The sequence below is a fragment of the Struthio camelus genome, chromosome Z (genome assembly GCF_040807025.1).
Source record: "Struthio camelus isolate bStrCam1 chromosome Z, bStrCam1.hap1, whole genome shotgun sequence".
NCBI lineage: Eukaryota > Metazoa > Chordata > Aves > Struthioniformes > Struthionidae > Struthio > Struthio camelus.
In genome coordinates this window covers 19,628,354-19,651,730 of record NC_090982.1, presented here as the reverse complement: position 1 = coordinate 19,651,730, position 23,377 = coordinate 19,628,354, and the positions used below count along the sequence as shown (strand labels likewise).

The window sequence follows — 23,377 nt, the reverse complement described above, 5'->3', positions numbered from 1 at the left end:
ATCCACACATCTTGCCTGAGGATTGCCATTTGTTGCCTCTCTTGGGCCCCTGAATTTACAAAGTCTATTCTTCCCTGAAATATTTTCTCCGATTTTTCCTTTACTCGTATAGAAAGTCAAGTCAAGATGCTATTTATGCTTAAATATAATTTGGATATGTAAAATGCAAACATCTATCAGGCTGTCTTAGGCATAAAGGCAAATTTTTATACCAGACTACAGCCACAGAATCCTGTAACCTGAATCTTTTCAAGATTAGATTGGATCTTAACTAGTGTCACAGTTCCAGCTGCCTTGTTCATTGCTAAGTGAGTACTGGAATGAAACATTAGGCTTACCCAGAATAAGGGGAAAAACTCTTCAAATTGTTGCCAGGTGTTAATGAGGCACCTCTACTAAACATTCATAATCTGTTATTATTTTCGAGGACTTTTTCAGATGCATGCCAGTGGTTGTAAGATAGACAGCAGTGTGCTACACTGGTAGTTCCTGAGTTTGGGATCAACAATGCGACATAACAGATCAGAATAGATTTGGAAGTTCAGTTTCTGACATAAAGCTTGAAAAATACCTCTTTAAACATATTGAATAGTTTATTGTGGTTCACACCCAAAGAAATTCAACTTTGTTGTTTTTCTGAAATCGTCTTGAGGTGAAATAGTCATAGCTTTAGAGAAAGCTACAGACTATCTGGGTATCACCCAGGCTCTTCTGAAACAGCTTGTGGAGCCTTCACTGTCTCCTGGGGTTATAGACGTGGGCCTAGCAGTTTGTTTGTTAAAATATAAACCATTAATTTCTACTCAAAGAAAAAGCAATTTGTGTTACTTAGTTCAACATACCTTTTTCTGTCTTTTACTTATGATACACATTTCTGTATTTTTCAGCCAAATCTTTTAGGAAACACCTCAGTGTTCAACACTGCAGCAGCATGGGAAATACTACTTCACCATCCCATCAGCACTGACATCTCGCATGGTTATCCTTTCCTGTCTTCCTCAAGTCTTGTCAGTTAAAAATATATCAAAACTATGGTTCCATCAACCATTTGATATGGTTGATGTTGATGGAGCCATAAGAAATAATATAAAAATAATATAAAAATAATAAAAAAATCAATATATCGAAACATGCATCTTCCAGTAAACACATAGCCTGAGTTAAAGCTGAACACTGCACCACCACCTCCAGTGGAGAAGGGACTGAGAGCTGTATGTCAGTATTTATTCATTTCTGTGAACGAGGCACCTTATTTATTCAAAGTAATAACTCAGTCTTCACTGCAGCCAGTACATCCTCTTCAGCCTTGGCAGATGGTGCATTGTCTCCAGCTCTCCCTACAACGTGTCTGCTGGTCTTTGGATTCTGGTTCCTTTTTACACAGGGATTTAATTTTTATTCAGACTTATGGAAGTGCTTATTTCATGCACGTGGGTATTCGTGTATGTGGTTGTTTCTTAAACCTGCCTTACATAATGGCTTTTGTTAAAATAAAGCTCTTAGTGAAACAAGATTATAACCCATTTATGGGAAAAATGCATGTAGGGGTAACAGTAATAATAGTCTGGCAACTTCAACCTTTTTCCTATATTTGAAAGAAAAGCAACGAGCTACATGAGAGTTAAACATGCATGACTCAGGGTGTCTGACAGGGAGGTCGCCCTGTCAGCAACCTTCTCATTTAAGGAAATTTAAAAGACAATTGGTCTCTTGGTCTGTTTGTTTGTTTGTTTATTTTTAAGTTTAGTTTGGTAGGAATGCAGCAAACATGGTTGTTGAGCTTAGCAAAAGGAAAAGAAACGTACAGGTAACAGAGTATCACAAGTCTGTTTCTCCAGGTGTTTGACTGACTGACCACTGCTTTCGCAAAAGCAAACGGGCGTATTTTGTAGTTGCAGTCAACAAAATATCTCTCACTAAAGTCTGTGAAAAAACCCTTTTATCTAAATTTGATTACAGGGCAAGTTTCTCTCTTGTAGAAAGACCGCCCCTCTTCTAGCTAACAGCATACTTTTTTATATTAATTAGTCATTAACATGTGTAGAATCTACTGATTAAGTGATCCAGACAGTGCAACGCTCACTGCTGCAACAGGACCGCTCAGAAATGCATCGTTCTTCTCTCTTTGCAGGCATACCTGGCAGTGACTATATCAATGCCAACTACATAGATGGTTACAGAAAGCAGAACGCGTATATAGCCACACAAGGGGCGCTGCCGGAAACCTTTGGAGACTTCTGGAGGATGATGTGGGAGCAAAGGGGCGCAACAGTTGTCATGATGACAAAGCTGGAGGAAAGGAGCAGGGTAAGAAAAGCATATCAATGTATAATACAGTCCGAAGTTAACGATATCATGCCTGAGTAATCAGTCACATGAGATTTGTGTTTGTTTGAAGGATGCTTGTCTGCCTCTGGTATATATACAAGAATGGATTTTTTTTTTTCATAACAGTTGCCTCTAGTTAAAGGTTAGATACCATGAATATCACTTATATAGCAAATGTTAGTTTCACCTGTGAAGCTAACATACCACTAGTCACATCACTTATTTTGTAGCTTTTATACATACACTGCATGAGCAACTTGAAATCTCTTGATCCATAGTAATTTTTTTTGCTGTTTCAGCCAATTAGAAACTTTAGGAGGTGACTGAAAATGCTGATTCCTCTATAGTATTAAAGGTATCATCCCACAAGGAAGTTAATATATGTCAATAGCATTCAGTTTTCAGATTTGTATGTTGAATACACATTAGTTAAAATCAGTGAATATTTGGCTTTGCTTAAAAATATAATAGGAATGTTATATTAGCACATGCTGCTGTGCAAGGAAAATTGTACAAACAGCATATGCAATAAGAGAAGACAAAAAGTGTCTGAGATATTTCAAAAATAAACTGTACAAGATAAAGTAAAATAAGGGAAGTAAAGGCTAAAACATGAAGATACTTGCGTACTAATAGCAATAGTGAAAGGCTACTAGAAAATAATAACATGAAATGAAATCAAGAATAGTAATACTTACTTTCTATATATTAATGAAAGTTATGGCAACTGTAGTAACAGACCACTGTCTGGTGGTCTGTTTTTATTAGTGGGATCTGTAGTTCATAGTGTACGTCAGTTCTCATGCTGAATGTTACTTTCGGGAAACTATAAACAAAAGGAGAGAAAGTGAGAAAAAGAGAAGGGGAAGACGCTCATCAGTGACCAACTAGGGGATCTCCAGATGAGTGTCCTCCCCTGGGTGCCCTCTCCAGTGGAGCAGGCATCCCTAGCCCAGTACTTTTCCCATAAAAACTGTATATTTTTCATCAGGAAAGTGATGAAACCCCCCCACTAGTTGTTCATGCTTATGAAGCCGTTAGCATTGATGGGAGAACGCCTTGATTGTGGCAGGTGCTGCATGACTGCTTGCTGGTTGTGCTTTGTGCAGGTGCTTTAGTGGGTCCATATCGAGTTGTGACCAGCCATAACAGCAGTGTTGGGGTGGGCAGGTGTGAGGTTAAGCCCCATGCTGAATTGTGTTAGCATAGGTATTTTTTCACATGATTGGATTCATGTAGTTGTAATGATCACATAGCTCATTGAATGTCATGGCAGCAGTGATTCCTTTCTGGAGGCTTACTGGAATGTGTTTTTATTTATTCTCTTACCATTTCACCACTTCTTAAAAACAGAGTTATTTTTTTGCCATTCAAGCAATGTATAGCAGTCTAATTATAGAATCACTGTCTGCATGTAAATTCAGCCTGCATTAATACCACTGCCTGTAGGTACCTGTTAGCAATTAATAATACATTGCAGAGGGTAATTTTATCAGAATGCTTCATTTTATCTTGACACTACAGGCCTTGGTTAGTCTAGGCACTGGAAGTTCTTTTGAATTAAGCAGATGAAATTCTGCCCATTTCTTCACTAATTGCTCTTTATATAATAAAGTTGCTGCTAAATTGCATCAGCGCTAAGCCAAAATCTGATCTTAATAAGCAGTCCATTGCAGAAGGTGTACTACTTTAAATACTTGAGAGTTTATCTTAATACTGCAGGCTACAAATAGCCTGGAAACAGTCTAGAAAGATGTTCTGATGTAACTAAATGAAATTCTAACCATTCTCTTCACGAATTGCTTAGTGAAGTTTCAAAATAACTCTACCCTTTGCTGACTGTACCCTAAAAAGCACCGATCAGAATAGTAATCACCTCCACAAGTGATTAGCATGCAATGACAGTACACGCCTTGAGTGTAATGAGAGACCAGAAAATCTAGTCAATGGAGTGTCTGTGTATTCAGTGCTTATGTTTGTGTATTTCTTTGTGCATAATTTAGCTCATTCTTTGTTCATAGATGAACTGAGTTTTGTGCACTCAAATCTAGTGTATAACAGACCAAGTATCCGGTACATAATTCAGCTCCAATCTAATTTAAATGGAGTCTGCAGCTCTGAATATGACATACAGGTTACCTCTTCCACTCTTAATAGAGTAGCTCCAGATAATGTAATTAATAGTATTGATGTTAAGCAGTAGTGGAAATCCCTATGTGGGAAAAGAATATGATGACAAGATAACTTTGTTATTTTTTCTTATGCCATCATTTTTATATAGCATATTCTTACAGGAGGAGACCAAGTGAAATTTCAAACATGAAATACAAAGTCTATTCTAATAGAGATGGAGATCTTCACTAATTTTGTTTTTCTTGTTCCTTTGATTCCTTTTTGACTGCTTTTGCGTCTTGGCAGCCTAATCATTATTCCTACTGCAAAGCAGAATCATTTCTCTCTGGGACTTCATCTACTTTCCATCTTCGTGTCATCATTTCTGTTTAGCTTGCTTTTTTTGTTGTTTAGTCCTGCAGCTTGGTATCAGCCTTTTTAACCTGGGCTGCATAGATAAAGATGAGGATTTTAATTGCATCTGGAAAAGCAATGTTAGTTAATTAATGTGTGTTAGATGACTAACTAACTTCAGCGTCGAGAATATACATAGCTGAGTACATCAAATGGAAATGTTACAGTTTATTTGTTTGCCTATAAGGAAGCTTCAGTAGAAGAGGAGCTCTTTCACTTACAACTGTTCACACGTTTTTGTTTTTGTTTGAATTCTCGTCACCTGGGTCTCACCTGACCCAAACCAGACAGGAGAGAAAAAGTCGGTCAGATCATTCAGCTATCACACATATAATTTATATCAAAAAAGATTATACACATTAGCACTACATGGAACAGTGTTGACAACATACTTGTCAGATGCGTGTGATTAATCTAGTTGAAATAAAAGGACAACATAAAAGGCTGGAAATTAGAGATTAAAAAAAGCAGTTGTGTGTAACAGAGAAGAAAGCTGTGAGGCAATGTGAAGCATTTAACCTTGAAGTGTGATATGTCTCTTTCCCCTCTCCTCTTCTCTTCCCTTCCTCCTCCGTAAGTCCAAATTTCTCATTTTCTTTTTTAGATCCTCTTAATTAATTAAACATTCTGAGAATTTGACTGCTATATAATATGGCCCATTTTTTCCCCACTTTCCATCGTTTAGCAAAAAGAGTATAAATGATCAGATGAGGATAAAGAAACTCACTTCATAGCAAAGACACTGCTGTCTCAAAGACACATCATTTACCTCTTCCTGCCCTCCCTGTTTCAGGGTGGAGTACTGCTGTGGATCAATTACTTGAAAGAGAGTTTAATCCTTTTCTTCTTTCCTCTGTAATTCCTTTTTTCAAATAGACTTCACTGTGTTATGTTTTGGAACTGATATTAAATACGTGTCTTCCTCCTCGTCCTCATTGTCAATACTTTCTGTGTTGGCACCTCACCAACACAGTAATTAAGATTAGAATCTTCTGTCAAAAAAAACACCTATCACATTAGAGCTAAATGATGTTATAGTGACCCTAGCAATTTCTTCAATGAGGACAAGATTTTAAACTTCTATATTGATGAGGAAATATTTTCATATTGATTCTATCAGCATTGGTCATCTTTGCTAATGGCTAAGGCAATAAATGAGGATACTATATTTGTGGCATTTTGCTAGCCTAATTTGGACAGTCATTTGACCACGAGGAAATGTATATCATCATCTATATTGTATACCAAGAAAGTATAAAAATTTAAACAGTGAATCTTGCTATGTTAAAGCTGAACTTCTTGCAACTGGGACATCCTGAGATGTATGTAATCCTGACCTTTCCTTGGGAAATGGGGGGATAGATGCAAACACAGCAGGAAAGTCATATATCCCGATTCAGTTTTTTGAAATGAGCAAGGCATATTATATTAAATCAGGAAAGCTTTTTTCAGATTCAGTTGGTACAAAAAGCAAAAAACATTTGAGTATGCACAATAGAAAGGGTAAGTACTTTGGTACTGCTTAGTAAGAATACCTTTGAAGCAAACTCCTGGCCACAGAGGATGATCAGTCTTGCTTTAGGCACTAAAAACATAAAGACAGGTCTAGGAAGAAGGATAAATTCTTCTGCTCCAAAGCACAAACTGCTAACAATTTTTGTAACTCTTCATTAGTTAACGGCAGAGTAGGTTAACCTGGTTAGTACAAAGCAATAGAACGTGTACAGTAGTAAGTTCACATTAAAGAAATCTAAGTAAGTTGTTTTCTTGCCTATCTGAAATGCATGGAGATCTTTCAGACAAATATAAACCTGGCAACAGAGTTTTGTATGGTTGTGATTAAGACAGTTTTTCATTTGTTATACAGGGCTTCAGCAACATATTTCATATCTTTCATCCTAAGTATATTTTGACAAGTAGTGCTGGAGATATTCCCTGTCAAAAACTGGATCTAAAATAAGTGACAATAAGACATCTTCATTATTATGAAAACAAAAGTCATCAATATGTGCACTTTAAGAATTCATTACAGATGATATCACTATAGCTCCCTAGCAGACTGGTTAGCAGGATAAGGCATATGTTGGAGATGGCATTCTTCCCTGCTAGTTGTGTTGTTTTACAAAAGAAGAGGTAAATGTGTAGTTTCATCATTGTTTATTCCATAATTTATAATGTTATGCCAGTAACTTCTGTATCTACAACTTACTATATGAATTTTATCTCAATTTTTTAATGCTCTCAGCATGTTAAGATATGAGCCAGGACAAAAATGAATGAGAGAGCTGGTCAAAAAATAAAAAATTCTTAGCACGTGTAGACCATGTGTTATCCAGATTTACAAAAATTAAAATAAAAATGTGTAGGTTTGTACTGTTTTTTTCACTGTAACAGAATGCGCTGGCTACAGTCCAAGAATTATTAAATCGTTGTAAGAGTTAGAGTTGGTTGTGTCACCAGTTTACCTTGTCACAAGTGTAAAACTCAACCATGTGGTTGTTCATCATGGGAGAATTCTCAAAGGCGCAAGGGCAGGGAAGTGCTCAATTTTCATTAAAATGCAGCCAGTCCTAAGTGTTTAATTCATATATTGCCACTGTTAGAATCTCACTGTAAGTCTGTACTAACACAGACTACACTCACCAATAAAGTGGAGTCCCTATTTCTAGCCATGTTATGGCTATGCCGAGGTACCTCAGCTCAGACAGTTATGTTATCCAGCAAAAAAAAAAAAAAAAACCAAAACTGTGCAAATGCCATATTATAAGCAGAGTTAATTTTTTGTGAAAAGAAATGCCAGAACACCACTGCATATGGCTGAAAGTAGGTTTTGGCATGCCATGTCTGGCTATTACAGACTAAAATCAGTTTTACTTGTGTGCTTGTGGAGCTTGAGATCATATAGAGTAAATGCCCTGTGTGAAAAGATGTTGGTAAGTTATAGAGAAGCTAGTAGAGAACAATAATGATCATAGGTTAGAGAAATGATGTATCGAAAAAGTTAGAAAGAATTGAATTTCTTTTATATTTAAGAGAGTAAGCAGAAACATAATATTCTACTAGCATGTGAAAGGCTGCTAAAAAGGTCATGACACTCAACAGTTTTCCCTGCCTACAGGGATCTAAGAGGAGGAAATCAGCTTTCCTGAAGAAATGGTTTATGTTAAACTGTTGAAAAAACTTCCTAAACATAAGGGTCATCAATGGAGCTAACTCACAGGCTGTTTTGTGCAGTCTCTTCCACTGTAAGCTGTCAAAAACTGTTTAGACTAGTGTCTTACTAGAAATAATACAGCAATACCTGATTTTGCCACAGATATTTTCAAGGTTCCATCCATTTTTTTGTTTAATGTCTATGTACCCATAAATGATGTGGTTTCTCTTTGCGGTGAGGATAAACTGACAGTTTGTAGAAAATAAGGTTCTCCTGAGCCATGTGTGTAGCAAGTGTTTTAATCAAAACAGCATTGTAACTCTATAATTTGTCTTTATTTGCCTTATTTATTTTTTTATGCTTGAGGTAAAAGATACAGCACTACCTCATATAATTTTTTTCTTAATTCAGAAAGAGCAACTGTGCCCCATGTAGAGTGTTGTCATTGTCATTTTGAGTGACAATCTTTCCATTCAAAATTGGAAATTCTGCGTATTTGTTTTTGAAATGTAATGATTTATTTTTTTTTAGTGCTGCACCCTATTATCACAGTGAGGGTAGTTCGTCAGGAATTTCAGGCTTGAAGGGGTCAGTAAATTAATACAGAATTTTTTGGGAAAAATAACCCCAATTTTCTTATCTGGAAGATTCTGTTGAAAGATTCAAGACTAGTTCTCATTTGTGGCAAGAAATACATCAGAAAAATTTAAGTTCTTCTGAAAGATGTCTGTGAAGGAGAATATTCTTTGTGGAATATTCTCTGATAGAGAATATTCTCCATTAGTTTCAAGACATTACCTGCTTTCTAAGGAAACTAATGGATAGGCCTAACTACTGGAAAGCAAATGTTGGTAAAAGACTATTTTTCTAGATGGTCTTCCCAGTCAATATCAACAGAACTGCATGATACACATTTGTGATGTTAAAGGAGTTTTATTCATGCATTAACCTGCTGGTAGAAAACCCACTCCAACTAAAAACACCACTCAAAAAGCAAATTCCAAAATGAAACCTTGTAAGGCCCCATAATGTTATTCTGTTCTCTAACAAACTATTTTTCATGCTCTTTTGTCCATTCACTTCTGACTTTCAGGTGAACCCTTGCTCTGGTATTTTACCCTTTTAATTGTTTTGTTACACTGATTCATATGTAATATTCTTATCTGCTAGAAGAGATAGCCCTCTTGTGCACAAAATACAATCTCTGTTAGAGCTAGAGCACATGAATAGTGAGACAAGTAGTTTGACCTGTTTTTCATGCTGTTTTGTGATATCTCATTCAGTGAAAGAATTATTCAGCTGAACATGGTGATCAGCCTTGAGTATAGGAAGGGGGTAAGGCAGAGGTAGTCAGCCTATTCATTCTTCCCCTCTCTTCCATTCATATAAACCTTTAAAAGATCTTTTTGAAAAGTCTTACTGTACTTTATTTGACAGGCTCACACTTCAAAATTAATTCATTATAGTGGTTCACCAAGATACTGCCTTCTCTGCTGTTCGAAAGAGTTCAGAAAGGGCATCTCGCATTGATGTTGGCGTTAGATTTTTGCACTGTTCTTGGCTGATGTAGATAATGATGATAATGAAAGTCAAGATAGAGAATGCATTTCAAGTAAGCCCAAGATTTCTTTTAATATCAATTTCCTTTTGTTTTAATAACCGTGCCACTTTCAGTCTTAAGGATTGGAATGCAAATAGTTTTGGGGTTATCTTTTTAATTATCAGTTATCTTTCAGTATTAACTGTTAGCCTACTAATCATATCTCGGAAGTTTCAAAAAGTGAGGATGGAATGAGACTTGATTTGCAGACTTACTACAGGACTAAAGTTTGTTTTAAGTTGATTAGTTTAAAGTTCATCTACGTTATTTGTAAATCCTGTTTTGAACTTCTATTTGAAGATTACTGTAACTTCAAATAGGTAGACTTGTAGAGTCCATAAACAGAATTGTACTGCACTGCAGAATTGCCTATTTGTTATGCCATTTTTAAACTCAAAATACTTGGTTTAGATGAACTTCAAATGATGATACAACCTGTATCATCCGGAGAACATGACATCTTCACCTTTACTCTCTCACATGTACATATCTACTATAAATTATCAACAGAGACTGGTGCATGTAAATGTTCTGTGGATTCACAGAACCAAAATTTCTGGAAGTGACTAATTGTTTTGGGAATCTGTTCAGGAAGACTTAAAAGGATCACTTTTCCTGAGGCTAGGTGATCAGTTTTTTAGCAATTAGGCCCCTTTTAGATTCAATGCCCCTCCAAAAGAAGTATGTAAAACTATAAACAGTTTCACCCTTATTTCTGGATAGGATTTTATATTTTTAATTTGTCATTCACGTTTGCACTAAAGTGAAAGATTGATATTTGGCCAAATCTTATTCCAATACAGCCTCAAGTATACATTTCTTATATTAAAATCATTGCATTACAATCTCACATAAAGTCAGTTTCTATGGACTTCAGACCCAAAGCAGCCTAATCTTTAGAGGGCAAGACATTACTGTAAAAAGGAAAATGACTTCAGAGTAGCAACCGCTTGGAGACAGACCATCACCTGTTCTGAACGGTGTAAGGCACCAAGCTGGTCCTTTCAGGGTTTCAGGCAGAGCTTCTCTCAGCAACACTTTATTATTGTACATTTTTTACTATAATTGAGCATCACTTTAGAAATACCTTCTTTCTGAAGGAAAACCATCTGAAAATCTCTTATGGAATTCTTCTGTGTAAAAGAATATTAATGTGAAGAAAACCAAAGCAATAAGTTTATTATATAGTGTTGTTATTTTCTATTCTAGATTTAGCATAATTTATATGCTAATCTCACAGCAATGGATGTATCATATGAATCTATCTGTTATCTGTTTTTTGTTTCTTCCCTGAACTGCATTCTGTCCTTATAATCTCAGATGGGCTGGAACAGCTGGCTTACATGTTAAGAATAAGCTGAAGGGGTTTTTCAGCCTGAATGACAGAACTTCATAGTGGAAAATAATTCCTCTACCCTTGAATGTCAGGAATTTTTTGTATGAGTATGTTTGTATGGAAATATGCTTCTTTCAGCTCTGTTGATGCAAGGCAGCACCCTCTGTAGTGTCTGTGACTTGTTGAAGTGTGAATATCCATGAATACTCTTAGGAACTCTGTGCATATTTAAATTCCTCTAGTCTGAAATGGTCCTAGGCTTCTCATTTTTAATGAAGAAGAAAGCATTTACATTTTGTTACAGCTTTACTTTCAGTGAATGCTCATAATTCCATGAAAAGCAAAGATTTGGATGGTCTGTGTGGAAGAATTGCTGCAAAAGAAAATGTGTTTATGTTAGAGGGACAGAAGGTACTCAGGCTAGAAGAATGTGTCTATCATTATTTATGTCTTCTAGTTACAGCTATTACTGAGGTCCTTAGGAGACTTCATAATATATTTACTAGTCCTTTGAAAGCTCATCTCATCTGAGAAGTAGTGGTTTTGGCAATATGCAAGCTATCATCCTGAGATAGTGAAAGCAGAATTAAGAGGTATGCTTGTCATTACTTGTAATTGAATTTGTCTTTAAAAAACACACTTGGAAATCAACAGTGAGTACTTTCCTGCTCATATATTTGTTTCATTCCTCTTGCCATCTTTAATGGCAGGCAACTGAATGTTAGAGAATTACTGGTGAAAGCTGTTTTCTTATGCATGCTAAGGGGACAGAAAAGCTTTCGGGGGTAAATGTGAATATAGTCTAGAGAGAAAAAGATCAGTACCTGGGAATGGGAATTGGTGGATAAGAGGTTGATGACCATGGAATCTACCAAAGGTATATTATGAACTAACTCTGTAAACAAGTAAACTCTGTAATGTCTATTTCTGCAGGAGGAAGCATATTATCACCATCATGCTTTAACATATTAAAATTGTCAATTTTCCAAGTAACATACATGAGTGAGGAATAAATTGCCCTTTTACAAGCCAGCTTAGCACAGACCAAAGAGATAAAACCGAAAAGGGAAAAAAACATTTTCAAAACTAGCATACTGACGTTTGGTGTTGGGAATTATTTAATCTGAAAAAAAAAAATTCATATGCATCCTCTGAAAAATAAACTTACTTTACGTGCTGCAAGCTCAGATAATTCATTTCAAAATTTTTGGATAAAACATTTAACAAGAACTCTCTGTCAGGAAAACAATATATCAGCAATTGAGCTATAGTATTTGATTCTGTGCTGGTAAAGTCCAATGGAAAACGTCGTTCTGATCTTTCACAAAGATAAATTGAACCCTAAATTATTAGGAGTATTGGGAATGTAAGGTTTATAATCACAAAGCACAAGAGTGTAGGAGGCAGGTAAGGGCACATCTTTGAAGAAGACCTCCTGTTCTGGGAAAAATCAAAAGGCAAGAGGAATAAAAGATGTATTTCCATCAAGTTATACTTCATGTGCTCTTCCAGAAGGTCAAATCCACATCAATCCAAAATGATTTTTGCTGTCTAAAAATGTGCTACTTATTTTCATCCGTTTCCAATTTCAAATAACAAATGTATTGGACTGCAAAATGTATTTATTTCTGAACAGTTGACGTCATCTTCCAGCAGCAAGCCTCTGCATCAACTAGGACTCATAGAAAATATTTTAGAATAACTGTAAAATGGTGGGAGTTTCTGTTAAACAAACTAATAAATGAAAAAGCAAAATCTATACCTAGAAGAAAAGAGCGTGCACATTAATTTTCTTCCAGTTCCCAAAGGAACAATTTTCTACAGGCTTCTAAATCCGAGTATATGTTTAACATTAGATTACTAGACTTTGAGTAACTCTCTTCCACATCTCCAGTAGTATTTCAGATGGAAATGTGTTAGAAAATATCTGGGCTTGGAGAATAAACATCTTGCAAAATTACTGCCAGTTGGTTATGGCGTTAAAGGATGAAACAAAATGAAAATAAAAATAAAAAAGCATTTTCAGAGATGCTGTTAACCTATTAACTTCTACATTTCTATTATTTGTTGTTTCATATTGAATATGAATTTCTCTCTTACACTCAGTGTTTTCAGTGAGAAAGCTGGCTGATTTCTAAGGCTTTCTGGAAGCTGGCAGTGCTTCTACCGGTATATGATTTGTAAGGGGGAGCTCTCTGCAGGGCAAAGAGGAGATATACGTGTTCAGGTGTGCAAAGACACATTGAGACATTCATTTCTTGTATTCATTTTAGTAAAAGTAGCATTAAGTGTTATTTACGGTTTTATTCATCTTTTTTAAAATTGTTCAGACCCAAACAGGTTTAGTCAGAGGTTTATACTAAAACTGTGGTTGCTACGATTACAAAAAACAGCTTTTATGTATCAAAATTTTCCATGAAAAAGTACGTAAGATGTTATCCTACAGGAAATATGACTAAACCACAGTTTGTTTGGCAAAAATACAGCTAACAAGTTATGCTGGGTCTATGCTGATGATAAAGTGAAACTAGATTTAATATAGCTATATCAAACTAACTCAACTGAAAATGTACCTTTTTGTCTGATTTGTGGAAGGCCACATTGGTTTCTTTCCACTTTGGGAATCTTGCAAATAGATCAATGATATTCATGAATTACCACAAATATTTATTCTTTCAGTATTGCATAAAATGGCATCAAGAATTACTTAATTCCTGTTAAGAAGATGATATTATACTCTATTAATTGTATATGTAAGATTGTGGAACAAATCAAATATGAACGAATGTCTTCTTATTTTGTTTCTTGTTCCTTAGGCTATCATGTCCTATAAAGCATGTTTCAAGTTTTTTACATCTAAGAATTATTTTTCACCTACTTCAATGGTCAGAGTTTTTCCTGCCCTTTATCCAGATTACTAGTTCTCAGACTGTAATTTGTGAACTATTAGTGGTCTATATCTTATGATCATCAAAATGATGTTTTGCAAGAAAAAGCTCTTTGTAACTGGGTATTTGAAAGTGCGCTAAGTCTTTTTCATCAGTAGCATGCAGAGTGAGAAAGCTGAAGACCATGTGAATTTGAAAGACGCATTTCTTAATTTACCATTTTGGGGCAATCATCAGTTTTTCTCTTGGATTAGCATCATAATTCACATTTTTTTTATCAGAAATATCATGTAATGTTTTGCTTTCATTGCTTCTTATGGCTTGATTTTTCTCACTGAACTTGATGTGAATTTGGCCTGTAGTGACTAATGAAGACGTTTATTAAACAAATGCAATATATTCTTACTGGGCTTAGACTACACTTATTTTCAGTACTGCGTACAAGGCTAATGGGTAAGAATTTATATCCTCAAAAGTCAAGTGAAACTGCCTATCTCAGTTCCACATATCATTCACTGAAAGTAAAAAAGTTTTCTATTATTCAACTCCTGTACCGCTTTATACCATCTTTTATGATTGTTTTAGGGGATCGGCCTTCCTTATATGCTTCATACTATTGAACTGAGAAGGAAATTATATTTTCTCACAATACACTTCATAGTTGCCGGTGCTATTTTATTTATCTAAATTTACTAAAATTATTTCTTACCAAATACATTTAATGTTTCACTAAGACATATTTCTATACATATTATGTGGTTCATATTAACATCAAAACACCAGTTTATATGTTCTGAGACCAATACGAAATGTTTAAAATAGATGAAATATGACAAATATTCAAAAACTTGTACATCAAACATTACTGGATTGGTGTTGTTATTAAATTCTGAAATGTAGCAGAGGAGTTACTGCAGGCTTGGGTCAGATCTTTACCTGGTATAAGTTGATTTTTCTTTAGCTATGGATACTTTATGGGCATTTTCTGACTTTCTGCCACGCTGAATTTACAAACATCTATTACAGAATAAGATCGTGTAGGACTACAATCAGAAAAGCCCTCTATGTGGATAGTAAAATAAATGTCTTGTGTTTTATACTTGTATTGGAGCTTTGTTGAGCATCGTAGCTCCAGATACTGTAAAAGCTTGCAGTAATATACATTCAGGTATGTAATAAATGACAGTATTAATATATGAAATAATGACATATTTTTCACTACAGGTGAAGTGTGATCAGTACTGGCCAAGCAGAGGCACAGAAACTTATGGGCTAATCCAGGTGACCCTGTTAGACACTGTTGAATTGGCAACGTATTGTGTTCGTACATTTGCACTTTACAAGGTACATCATTTTCTCTCCTTTTTCCTACTTCCTTGTTTCTTTGCTTGCTTCCTTCCTCCCTCTTCCCCTTCATTTCTCTCTCTTCCTTTCTCTTTCTTTCTTTCTTTTTAACCTAAGGCTGTTTTTATGAAATCAGATCTGTTAGAGATTTGCTTAAATCTTGATCCTGCTGGCAGCACTGAGGAATGAAATAGTTCTTCTATCAGAGTGTATTTTTGAAAATGAAAAATTAGCGGAGGCACTGGCACTTGTTGTGCTAAAAGCCCTTATGTTGTTTGATCCATAAAACCTGCAATTTAGAATATAAAAAATCTTTCCCCCCACAGCCAGTGCTGAGTTTCTCTGTGGTTCCAATGTGGTTTAAATTTTCTTTTCTATGTACTTCTTTAGTCATTTCATTCAAAAGTGTCAATATTACATCGAGTTGCAGTTGTTCCATGAAGTTTTTTAATTTCATAGAACGGTTCAAGTGAGAAAAGGGAAGTGAGACAATTCCAGTTCACTGCCTGGCCTGACCACGGCGTTCCTGAACATCCTACACCATTCTTAGCTTTCCTGCGGCGAGTCAAAACCTGTAACCCACCTGATGCTGGACCTATGGTTGTACATTGCAGGTAAGCCCAGAATTTCTTTCAAAGCATCTAAAACTATCTTACATCAAGATTATCTTAGTGGAGAGAAACATTGTCTTCTTTCAGAGTTTCTGCTGTCATGAGGTTACACTGTGGTTGTGCTGTCAAAGAGATATCACCTCTCTGCCTTTTGAGTAGATCAAAAAAAAGGATGGTTGCTTTGCAAATTAGGGACCTCAGTGTGGCACTGCCAGGTTGGATGGATTTGATTTTTTCCTTTGGTCTGTGCAAAAGGAATTCATTTTAGAATAACAAAAGGTCTGCAAGGAGAGAGGATGACATTGGTCTGCAGGGAGCATTTAGATTTATGTATGGCACTCAGAAGCCTGCATGAAAAAGGAAGAGGGTTCTGTTGTTTTAGGAGCTTGCACATTGAATAAAGTGTTTTTGAGTAATAAAATATCTTTGAAATATTTTTATATTGTGCATTGAAGTAAAGAGCATGAAACTTAAGAAAGATAAATGGGAACTTTTACTGGAAGTAGTTAGAAACCTCAGTCCATATTCAAGGTTAAACCCTAAGCTTAAGACTGTGAAGAGCTAGAACTGCAAAGGAGAGACCCAAGGAACAGGCTGAGCTCCATTCCTAAGGGATGAGTGCTTCCTACTGCATCTAGCAAACCTCTTTGGGCATCACAAGAGTAGAATTAATAAACTCTAGAGAGAACAGTAGCAGCTCCTTTTATTATTAAGGTTCTGAGAGTGAGAAAAATAATGAGGAAAAGACAAGAATTATTTGAAAATCCTGGAGAAGAGCAAACCTTTTAGAAACAGAACTTTAAAACCACACTGGTAAGAACAACACCAGCACATATCTGCCTATTCTGATAGAAAACAGTGGGATGCTCCCTCACCCCACCCCTATCCCTTCCTTCCAGGACTGTATTGCTATAGCTTACCTAGCTTTCTGTGCTGCCCCTTTCAAAGGAAACTGCTAAGAGCACTGATTTTTGTGGACTTCATTTTGGGATGGTTAATCAATATGGCTAAAGGCTTTTCCCCATTCCCTATTCACTGACGCTACAAACACTAAACATGTTTGAAAAACAGTCTTGCTTTTGTCATCCACAAACTGAGAAATAGGGACTGTGAGGATTACAGTTCTTCTCAGTTCTGGCCAGCCACAGAAGCCAGTTATTTGAACATTTCTAAAATGGTAAAAAAAACCTCTTGTAAATGAGACAAGTAAAGAAAATCAACAGGAAAAATAAAATAAGCAGGAGTTAAATGCTGAAAGGCATAGGCTGTTCAGAAGAGAGTAGAGGACACAGAAGATAGACAGACATTTAATGCATAATGAAGTACCAGGGTTAGGAAACTGGAATAATTGTAAGTAATAATATAGCTATTATTTCTACAGTTTGCTGAGTGTTTCCTGAATGGAGCTGGATCTTGTACCTGTAGTTAAAGATTCTTAGAAATATTTCAATATCTTTTAACGTAGAATGGCAGAATAAATACAATGTTATAATTTTTTCAGCTTGATACAGGTGTAGCATATCTCCAAAGGTGCTCAGCAGCAAAGATGTTATGACCAAAATCAAAAGCAAAATTAATCAGAGAAATGAAGATCATTCTGGGAAGATTTATAAGTTGGTATAATTACCTTAATTCTCTCAAAGCAAAAAGAGACAAATTAAATTAGTTGTTCAGAGTCACACAGCAAGTCACTGAGAAAGACGACAAAAAATACACAATTCTTTGCCACTCAGTGGTATTGATGGATTGCAAGGTCATTCTTTTCTCCTTGTCATTGATTCTGTATGCAAATGCCAGTGACAGTGGTAATCAGGTTTAGTTCATGTCATTCCATGCTTCTTAAAAGATTTTTTTTCCCAATTTCATACTAATTTATTTACCCATATTCTACAATATGCATAACCTGCTAGTAAATTTGTTGAAGCTTTTTGCCTTATATATGGCTTTTGAGGCATAAAGAATTCAGATATTTCATATAATCCATCCATTACAAAGCAGACTTCCACATACTGTTATTATCTTGGCCAGCCTTTTAAATCCCATTCTCAGCAATTTATTTATGAGGGAAAGAAGTAACAAAACCAGTTTACTTGCAAATTTGCATAGTATCTCTGTAATTCGTTTAAAAAATTTGCTGTAGTTGGGTATGTAGCAGCACGTGTTGCAATGAGTCCAAAGTTTGTGAATGTACTTGTTAATTTGCCAATATTAACGTGCTGACTGTCTAGCTAACGGACCAATGGGAATAGTTTGCTAAAGCTTTTCTTACAGTGGTAACATTAATGGGGGTATCTCCTTTCAGCTTTTGTTTTTCAGGCATGTTATAGGGACATTGGATTTTGAGATTTGTATTCCTTTATCCTTTTGGATTTGACATTGCTAAATTGGTTAAAAGAAAGAAAAAAACGGGAGCGGGACACTGGCAGAGCATCAGCACAATTCTTTTTTTCTAGACTAGTAGATTTGCATTCTTTCTGATACATGAAAAACATTCCCTTTTAGTTTGGAATAAAAGTACAGAAAGTGCCTAAACATTTCATTTCAAGATGAGCAAAATTTTGATTTTATAGTTAAATTTAAACAATGAGCAAGTATTGCGTGCTATCAATTTTTTCTTACAATCTGCTTTCAGATTTTTCTTTACCCTCTTCTCCATGACTCACTTTGTAAACTTCTCCATTCCATTCTTTGCTTTGCCTCTCATTTATAGTCATCTCTCTGTTTTTCAATTTGCTCACTCCTGTGTCTGCAGTGCTCTTTATTCTGTGGCCCCCCCTCTAGTTATGTTCTATTTCTGTCCTTCCGTTCCACTGTTTTCTTCACACACATTACATTGTTTTTTACCACGTACCATAGTTCCAGCTATGTCTTTGTGGTTCTACCTTTTATTTTCTTTCGTCTACATGATATTTTCAGCATGAAATGTGTTCCTAACAATCAGGCCATTTTTCTGAAGAAAGTTTGTCATTCTAGCAGCAGTATTCTTCTGCCATTTTTTGTCGTTCATTACTTTCCACTGCCTTCCAGGCGCCTTCCAGGCACCTTCCAGTAGTCACCCTTCCCTGCTGAGATGGTTTTTCTGTTCTTGACAAACCTCTCAGTTTTCTTTTCTTCCTTTCTGTCTCTGCAGCCATTTAAACAGCCCTATTTTCCTTTTTTCTAGATCTTATCTATCAAAGTCTCCCATTTTGCGTTCAGGACTTCTTCCTCCTCTTTTCATTAAAGCTTATCTACTACCATCATTCAAATATTAAAAATATTCTGAACTTCCTCCACTAGAGCAAGTCAGTATAGCACATGACCAAATCTTGTATCCTTTGCCTGTACTGGGAAATGCCTTTCCAAGATAGCCCACTGATAGCATCAGAGCAATAATCTGAGTTTACTACCCATCGAGAATATGGGGAACACAGAAGACATCTGTGACAGCGATAATACCTTCCTTTATGTTTCCTTCAGTACCTAACAAAATGCCAGAGCTCAGGAAATCATAATAATGACATATTATAGAAGTATAAATACAGGGTTTTTTACCTTTCAAAATATATTTGCTAAAAAGAAATACTAGATAGGAAGAAGCTGTGGAAGTATTCTCCTGCAGAGCTTTTAACACAGAAAAACTGAAAATTAGACAACTAAAAAGAGGGAAGACTTACTTTTCCATAACATTTCTTGCTGCTGAAAAACTGAGCTTCTTTTCACTTTTGGTTCAGATCAACTCCCAGTAAAAGCAGCCTGCTCAAAATAAGTAATACATATTACCCACAAATCTACATTTTGACCCTTGGAGAGTAATGCAGTATTTATGTATATATGTATATATGTAGGTTAATGCAGTATCTATGTATATATGTAGGTTTTGTAAGTGAAAGGTTTTATTCCAAGCTTTTCCTTACCCTGTTCTTCATATCCACCACAGTATTGACCTACAGTTATCTTTCAGTCCACTGCTTCTTTATTTTAAGAGATTAACAGATTTTTCCAGATTTTATTGGTGTTTTGACAATGTGACTGCACCTGCTGCAGCTTAAGATCCACTTTAGAATGTAGGCCAAGACTTGTATGAATCAAAGTCTCAGTGGCTGAAAAGTTAGTTTATTATCTTAGTCCTAGGAAACACTAGTTGTATGTCTGAATAATTTGTTAATAATAATATTTACAGTGTGCTTAGTAGTGGAGAAAATCTGAGGTGAAAACAGGTGACAAGTGAAGGCCCACACTGTAAACATCTGAATTTCTTTATAGAACATTGTCCAGTAAAAAGTCTTAAATGATGAAATTAGCCATGAATGCAAAATAAGAATCACCATTCAAAATTATTTGACTTAACAAAACAGATGTTCTGATAAATGCAAGTCTAACGAATGGAAGTAGAGGTCTTGATAAGAAATTTTGTGTAATGAGAGCAAAGACAAATGCAAAAATATATGATCAGCATATATGATAGCCTCATGAGTTACTTGTAATTAATGTCCATGCAAAAGGCATCTTTGCATGTCATTCACACGTCTACATTTTAACAATTCACAGTTTAAATTAACAGCTTAAATTGACACTAATCTAATACAGGTGTCAAAACCATTAAAAAATTTAAAAAAGTCATATGTAGCAGTCCAGGCTTCTGCTTTGCGGAAGAGGTAGTAGATTTTTAAGATGAAAAGATAATTGAAAGATAAATAAAACTACATTTTATTTTAAGGAGAATAGGTAGGTCATTGCTGAAAGGATTGGATAGAAGCATCCAAATTAACATCAAGGTGTAATCTAAATGCAGATTTCATATTTATATAATCAGTTATGCTGGCATGACTACCTGTATGAAAAATGTATAGTGGTAGTATAAATATATAATGCTCTTACATAGTGCTCTTCTTTCAAGGAAAAAAACTATACCCTATTATCTGTATTTGCAGTGAGGAAAGATAATTTAGCAAAGCCTAAATCAATCAAAATTAAATTAGGCATGTGTTCTTAATAAATTGCAATATACTGTGATCCTTGCTTAAGTTACATTCTGTCAAATGTTTACATGTGAGATCTGGACAGGGAAAATGGTAGAGGAAAGCAGCTAACTCAAAGGTAAGACTGGACCCAGCAAGAAGTAATAAGACAAAAGAAATCTATCAATCCTATCTTGTTTGTAGATGCTTTTTGTCATGTATGTTCAGGTCTCAACTTGGCTCATTAGGAGTAACCTGTCTGAAGCTTTTTTCAGTGGTGGTAGAAATGCTTGGTGCTGGTAGATGCTTTTTCATTTGCAGATGGTTATTTTTTAAGGCTGTATCCTTTCAGTTCCTTTGCAGAGTACCACAGCCTAGCTGCTGTCTCCGTATCACTTGCCCTAATTTGCAGAGCTGATCTAGAAAAAAGGTTTTCTTTAACTAAAGAAAATGCAGGCTTAAACCCTAGGATTCTGCATTGACGAGGCTGTAATGTGTGGTCTAATGATAGTGGAGAATTCATACATTTTTTGTTTGAAGTTGGATTAGTGCACGCAAGCAGGTGCTAATCAGATCACAATAAAATAGCACCGGAGGGTGTGTGGAGCTTTATACCACTATTTTTTCCAAACATCACAGAAACTTTAGTAGTTGCTTCAGTAACACTACATAAAAGCTTAACATGCAAGTGCAATCCCACATGTTTCAATCCCTCTTTTTCTTTCTAATACCAGCAGCATAGGGCATATCCTTAAGATACTTAACTTTGTGAAGTTTTGGTATTTACTGATAATGCTGGTATTGCAAACAGAAAACCTGGGATTGTTTGGAAAAATGTAAGGGACTATTTTAAGTAACTCCCTAATGTACTAACATATCCAATTACTGCAGTTTAATTTTCAAAAATTAAGAAAGTGCAGTGTGGCCTTATATTTCTTGCAGTAGAATACCTAAGTTTTGTTCAAGGTCAGAATCCCTCAAAAATGAGATCGAAGGTCTGTTTCACTTCACCTCTATATCTTCTTAACCTCATTACTGCTATTGCTGCATGCCAGACAAGTGCTCAATTTCTAATCCTGGTTAAGAGTAGGTTGCCGATGAGTGCCTACCCTTTTTCGTGGTGGGGGGAAATACCCCCCACCCCAGCACATACACATATTCAGAAATCTCTCAAAGGAGACTGAAAAATGATAAAAGCTTCTTCATTCCTTCCCTCTCCCTACCCTGAGAGCAGCTCCAGGATCTTACTGCACTCCCCTGGATAGCTGCAAGCTCTGAAGAGGAAAAGGCAGTAAAAGCCTGTTTATATCACAAGTATTTTAATACCCTAAATATTCTAAACTTTCTGTGCTTCCCGCTGCTTCCTCTTCCAGCAGCCATTGGGATGCTACTAATATATTAGACTGTAAGGACTGGGTAAAATCCATACACAAACACACTGTAGGAATATTTCCCCTCCAGCTTTTAGCTGTAAGTCACTGTACATCTTATTAAGACAACTTTTTACTCACAGGCTTAGTTCACACATAAAAAGCAAAGGGTTGCAGGGGCACGCTCTTCTTAGATGCCTTTCGTAAAAGAGCGTATTAGGTAGACAGGTAGCTGGTAACCCAGCTAAAGATGCTTAATTCTTAATGAATATAATTGTAACATAAATTATTTTCCCCTTAATATAAAGACAGAACAATCAGTTCATGTCCATACTTTTCATTTTATTACATTTAACTTGACAGTTTCAGTTACTCCGACTGTGCTGTAATGCTGACAAGTGCAGAATATTTCGGAAAAATCTAATTTCTCCGTATACCTTATCCAAAGTGTCCCAAGGCTTACAGAGTTGGATACTGTAGGAGTCTAATCTGTGTTTAAGGAAATGAAACTTTGTTTCCATTGTGATTTCTTGGTTCAAATGAGCACAATCCCTCTCTATCTAGCACTGTTAGGAATCACACATATCACTCTCTGTGCTTAGAAATTTCTATACTTTTTTTCTATCTTCATATAGTTATTAGGATTGTGGTGTCTACTGGAGAATGAAAAGGAGTCTAGGAGAAAGATTGATAAATGCTTGCTGGCACAAATGGAGACAGGTGTCCCACCAGCACACTGGTGAGAGGCCATCTGCATAGCAAGTCATTATTTCATGATCAGCTGTGTAGTGAGTATCTCTTTTAGGGACAAGAGTTGGGACTTACCTTCCTATTCTCATCCTGAAAGCTTTCAAAGTTGTGAAATTTTAGATTTCAAGAGCTTCAAGTTTGAACCCCCTCCCTGTTTTGTGGTGAACATAAGAGTTTTCACCAAATTACGGTGTTATGCACCTGCTCTATATGCTGATGGATCCAATGAAGGATCCCAGTGAGAAAGCTAAAATTTTATTCTTCTCATTCAAATTTGAGTGTCATTACTTAGAAGAATAAATAAATTCCAAAGATGATGCAAGACGATACCAAAGATGCCAGTTGCCTCTCCCTACTGATCCTTTTTTAAATTATGGATAGTCTGGGTCTTATAAACTTTGATCCCTAATTTGGATGTTTTAATTTAGATTCTCACATACTAAAAATCTGAAACTATAAACATGAGAAAGATTGCCATAAAGTAGTAATTATGGCAGTGTGCAGTGTCCTTAAAGAGTGGCTAGGGTACC

General features: G+C 35.8%; 1 protein-coding gene across 39 annotated transcripts in view; it reads left to right on the top strand.

Moving 5' to 3' along the window:
• Positions 1–23,377, top strand: part of PTPRD (protein tyrosine phosphatase receptor type D) — a 1,218,182-nt gene that overhangs the window by 1,161,321 nt on the left and 33,484 nt on the right. For all 39 annotated transcript variants that reach the window (XM_068927738.1, XM_068927756.1, XM_068927755.1 and 36 more), the window contains 3 exons: positions 2,132–2,307; positions 15,057–15,176; positions 15,636–15,790. In XM_068927738.1, the coding sequence (XP_068783839.1) occupies positions 2,132–2,307; positions 15,057–15,176; positions 15,636–15,790 (451 nt within the window). The remainder of the gene's footprint in view (positions 1–2,131; positions 2,308–15,056; positions 15,177–15,635; positions 15,791–23,377) is intronic.